At 51.8% G+C, this 4,942-nt stretch overlaps 1 protein-coding gene across 1 annotated transcript; it reads right to left on the minus strand.

Annotated features, from left to right (window-relative positions):
• Window positions 1-866: 866 nt before the first annotated feature.
• LOC142995961 (calcitonin gene-related peptide 1-like) lies at window positions 867-4,609 on the minus strand. The gene is made up of 4 exons (XM_076146827.1): window positions 4,521-4,609; window positions 3,604-3,738; window positions 1,081-1,266; window positions 867-998 (listed from the first exon to the last, which is right to left on the minus strand). Exons 1-3 carry the CDS (start codon window positions 4,604-4,606, stop codon window positions 1,107-1,109), a joined length of 381 nt encoding a protein of 126 aa, XP_076002942.1. The 5' UTR covers window positions 4,607-4,609; the 3' UTR covers window positions 867-998; window positions 1,081-1,106.
• Between the last annotated feature and the right edge of the window lie 333 nt (window positions 4,610-4,942).

Below are 4,942 nucleotides of genomic sequence, written 5' to 3' on the forward strand. Positions count from 1 at the left end.
CTATAGTACAAATATAAACTTCATCTTCTGGGCCTCTCCTCCTCCTCCTCCTCCTTCTTCTCCACCTGAAGGCCTGAAGCCTCTGAAGAACAACACAAGTACCCCAAACCCCAGTGTATCTAAAATACATTTTAATCTTGCTGAAATTAGTTTTTTTCACAATATTGTTTACAATATTAATCTGTCTTCATTCTCTTCATCCTGGCTTGGTTCTTCTTTATCGTGTTGAATCACAGCTGTACAATCAGGTTCATGTAAATTATTCTACATCAAGGCACAAGACAACAGCCGTTGTGGGGGGGGGGAGGAGCCTTGGTAGGCCGATCTTTAATGGCGTCCCTCTGGCACACACAGCAACACGGGGCACCCTCGGGGGACGGGGCGGGACGGGACGGGACGGGACGGGACGGGACAGGGCGGGGCTGAGCAGGGAGGGGCGGGGCTAAGCAGGGAGGGGCGGGGCTAAGCAGGGAGGGGCGGGGCTGAGCCGAGGGGGGAGGGGGGTAATAACTGTATGTGAACGTTACAGTGGGAGGGAACAAATGTGCTCTAACAAGGTGAACGCAAAGACAGGAAGACGGTGATAAACACTGCTGCTCGCTTTTTATTTTCCAAATGAAACTCATGTATAAAAAAGAGGAAGAGGAAGAGGAAGAGGAAGAGGAACAATTAGGATGTTTGTTGTCGGGAGTTCTTTGTTCATGTACATAACCAAAGTGCTTTTTTTCTCTTTTTTTTGTCTTATTTTGCCAAAAGCAAAGGGTTCAATAACAGGACGAAAAAGAGGGGACGACAAGTCCAGAGACATCTTTCAGAGGGAGTGAGAGAGAGAGAGAAAGGAGAGGAGAGGAGGGAGGAGAGAGAGAGAGGAGGGAGTGAGAGAGAGAGGAGAGGAGGGAGGAGAGAGAGAGAGAGAGAGGAGGAAGGGGCTCGGCTTGGTTCTCTGCTGGGTTTGGGTTGGTTGATGTTTCTGACGTTATCTTGTCGGGTTTCAATCTCTGTGAGCAGAAAGAGAGAAGTTTGAGCACTAAAGCCATAAAGCCGCATTATTGGAACAAAGACAGAATTCCGATGACTCACCGTTTCCCTGAAGGTCATGGGGTCGCTCACATCTGGATGCTTCTCCTCCGTCGGCCGAACGCCTTGGCGCCCACGTTGGTGGGGACGAAGTTGCTGTTGCCCATCCCCCCCGACCGGCTGAGGAAGTCGGCCAGGCGGTGAGTGACGCAGGTCGCCGTGTTGCAGGCTCGCTTCTGTGCTGTAACGCTGCTTCAGGAGAGCAAACACGGGGTTAATGCCAGAGCTGGGGTCAGACACGGTTTAAGCACAGGGTGATACACTGATGCTGATGATGAAGGATTCATCTTCCTCCACATTTACTGCAGTGTCAAACACAGAAGCAACCACAGGATGGACGGGCTGATGTCATGCACTTCATCTTATTCTCTGCAGTTTGTCGTGTTTCTTACCTTTGAGGTTGATGAGAGCTCCAGGGACGATGATGGCTACGCCCCTATCTCATGCTTTACATGCATTCTATGTCCTTATTTGTAACTGAGCTTAGGTGGAGGCAGTAAGAGCTAGAGAACGTCTAAGAATGAAAATGGCGAAGGCTTCCTGGTAGAAAAATACGTTTATTGAACCAGAAACTCTGTGTCACAAGCAGGAATCATGAATCAGGGCTGGATGAAGTGATCGGTGTCCTGGGAATGCCATCAGATGTTCAGTTGCACTTACACAAAACCAATAAGGCCTGAGCGGGCTCAGTCCACTTACATTTAACGGAAACTAAGTCTGATTGTTTGAAATTAAAGGGACGATTGGTTCTCTGTCAAACAGGGAGGAAGGGATGAACTGAAACGCTTGGATGCAGTTAAAGTTTCTACTCTTCTACTCTCAGTCAAGCAGGTCAAACCACATGCAGTAGATGCAAATCCATAAGGAACATAAGGATGAAGGAGGAGAGGAAGAGGAGGAGGAGGAGAGGAAGAGGAGCGGAGGGTTAGATGCTGTCAAACGTCTCGTCGTAGTTTGCATAGCTGTCGCTCTCAGGCGCACTGCGCTTCTTGCCGGGCGTTCCCGCTCCCACGTTTGTGCGAGGGAACGTCTGCAACTTGTGCAGCTCCTGAGACAGTTTACCCAAAACACAGGTGCTGAGGTTGGAGCAGCGCTTGGTTAGGGGTCTGTCCATGCTGGGGGGACACACACAGAAGACATGCAGAGAACAGGCTCATAGACATGAAGGGCTACCATGCAGCTCTCACTCTCTCTCTCTCTCTCTCTCTCTCTCTCTCTCGCTCTCGCTCTCGCTCTCTCTCTCTCTCTCTCTCTTTCGGTATCTCTCTCACTCTCTCTCTCCCTCTCACTCTCTCTCTCTTTCCTTGTCTCACTCTCACTCTCTCTTGCTCTCTCTCTCTCTTTCCCTGTCTCACGTTCTCTCTCTCTTTCTCTCTCTCTTTCTCCCTTGGTCTCTCTCTCACTCTCTCCCTCCCTCCCTCTCTCCCTCTCCCACTCTCTCACCTCTCACTCCCTCTCTCTCTCCCCCTCTCTCTTCCCCTCTCACTCTCTCTCCCTGTCTCACTCTCTCACTCTCTCTACCTGTCTCCCTTTCTCTCTCTCTCTCTCCCTCTCTTTTGCTCGCTCTCTCTCCCTCTCCCTCGCTCACTTTCTCACTCCCTCTTTCTCCTCTCTCTCTCTCTCTTCACGCTCTTTCTCTCTCTCGTCAAATCTCTCTCTTCTCTCTCACTCTCTCTTTCTCTCTCACTCTCTCTCTCTCCCCCTCTTGCTCCCTTTCTCTCTCCTCTCTCTCTTTCTCTCTCTTCACACTCTCTCTCTCTCTCTCTCTCTCACATGTTAGAGCAGCCTCTCACTCTCTCTGCCTCTCGTTCACGCATGTTAGCACTGAATCATTTCTCCTACATGCATTTCTCTCTCGTGCTGTCACAGATATCAAACAATAAAAAAACAAACATCCCCCTCATCATGCCGTTTCCCAAAGCGCCCATCATGCGCCAAACCCCCCCCCCCCCCCTCCCTCCTCCCCCCCCCCCCCCATCCCAGCCTTTCACCTCCTCTCCTCTCCTTTCCACCCACAGAACAAACACAAACCAGTTCCCTTCCCACTGTCATGCAACCCCACTAATTGGCATCATGCACACACACTTATTATTGGTTGTGTTAGACGTACGGCGCTCACATGCCCGGCAGGCAGGCTGGCTCAAAATAGTCTTCCACTCAAACAAAGTCAAAGTCAAACTCATCCATGCGGGTGCAGGGTCATGACAGAGAACACAGGGTTTCATCTCCACGCCTCACAAGAACTAAGCTTCTTCCTTTAGTCTGTAGAAGCACGTACCTCTACGTCTGACTGAGCCAGAGGGGCTAACTCTCCCCTGGGTGCTGAAACCAGTGCGGCCCCTAAAGAGACACACGGGGTCCGGCATGGCCGCCCAGAGGGAGCCGACCACGTGACCCCCGCTCCAAAGAGGAGCGCTCCATCCGTTACCTTTCCAGCCCATAAGTCCGTTCTAGTCAAGCCCCTTGTTAGCGACGCCTGTGGGGGGATGAGATGTGAGGGTGAGGACAGTGAGGAGGGGTCTGTACCTGTTTGCCTCGGTCGCCTGCTGCTCCAGCTCCTCTGCTGTCATCTGCACAAACTCCTTGACGATGGCGTTGAGTAACCTTCGCGCCTCGTAGTCCGTGAGCGTGACTCGGTCCGACATGGACTCTATACCCGGTCTGAGGTGAGGGGGGTGAGGTGGGGCAGGGGGGGAAGAGGTCAAGAGGGGGGAGAGGTAGAGTGGGACGCATGAGAGAGAGAGAGAGAGAGAGAGAGAGAGAGAGAGAGACATCTGCATTAAAGTCTGCACAAGAATTACCACCTGCAGTTTAAAGGAAGGGTGGAGGGGGGGCGAGGAGAGGAGGGTTAGGGCGGGGTAGGGAGGGGGGAGGGGGGGTTGGCCGGCACGTCATCCCCCCCTCCCACCCCCCCTCGGGGATGACGTCTGAGTCGGAGGGCCCCCGGCCAACGAAGGGAAACAATCTGCTGAAAGTGCCCATCGGAGCGGGCGGCCAGATTTATGAGCAGATCAATAGCGTCACGGGGGAACAGAGAGGGGCGTGGCCTCAGAGCGCTCCGATATAAATACATAGAGCCCATTTATCTCCCCGCTGAAGTAAATTACACTTTGTTTTATTTCCATTAGTCGCTTTAAAAACTGTGAGCACTTACGGCTAATTGGATTTTTTTAAAAAGCACAAACAATCGATGCCAACTTTGTGTATTGATTAGAAAATATACAGCATTTATGAAGCAGGAGGAAGATTTACAGTGTGAGGAGCTGCACACACACATCACACACTTTTTACTCTCCTCTCTCTCTCTCTCTCTCTCTCTCTCTCTCTCTCTCTCTCTCCTCCTCATAGTTAAAGCTAAGTTAACAGTTTGATGAAGCAGAGCAGCACAGGTGTGTGTGTGTGCGTGTGTGTGTGTGAGTGTGTGTGTGTGTGAGGCGTCTCACCTGGCAGGGGCGGCTTGAGAGCAGTACATCTGGCAAATGACCAGGGCATAGGCAACAAGGAAGGCAGAGATCTTCAACATAACCATGGTCCCCCTGAAACACAGAAGCCTGAGGATCAATCAGCGTCACAGATCTACAGAGCAGAGCCGTCACTCAGCTTCAGTCTGATCCTCCTGTCTGTCTGAAGAGAGGGGAGACAGGCTCCAGCTCTACCTCGCTCATCGCTAAAGACAAAAAAGGTCAGTAGATGTTCTCCTGCTGAGGCTCCACACCTCCACACCTCCACTTCCACCCTCAGCGTCCCTCCTCTACTCTTCTTCTTCACAAACGCACTGTTGCTCCAAATCCTCCATCAGACGAGAGCACAGGACGGGACAGGTGCTCGTATGCTTAGCACACGCCTCTGTGTGTGTGTGTGTGTG

The sequence above is a fragment of the Genypterus blacodes genome, unplaced genomic scaffold (assembly GCF_046128005.1).
Source record: "Genypterus blacodes isolate CSIRO-AG114 ecotype Tasmania unplaced genomic scaffold, CSIRO-AGI_Gbla_v1 ptg000034l_1, whole genome shotgun sequence".
Lineage (NCBI taxonomy): Eukaryota > Metazoa > Chordata > Actinopteri > Ophidiiformes > Ophidiidae > Genypterus > Genypterus blacodes.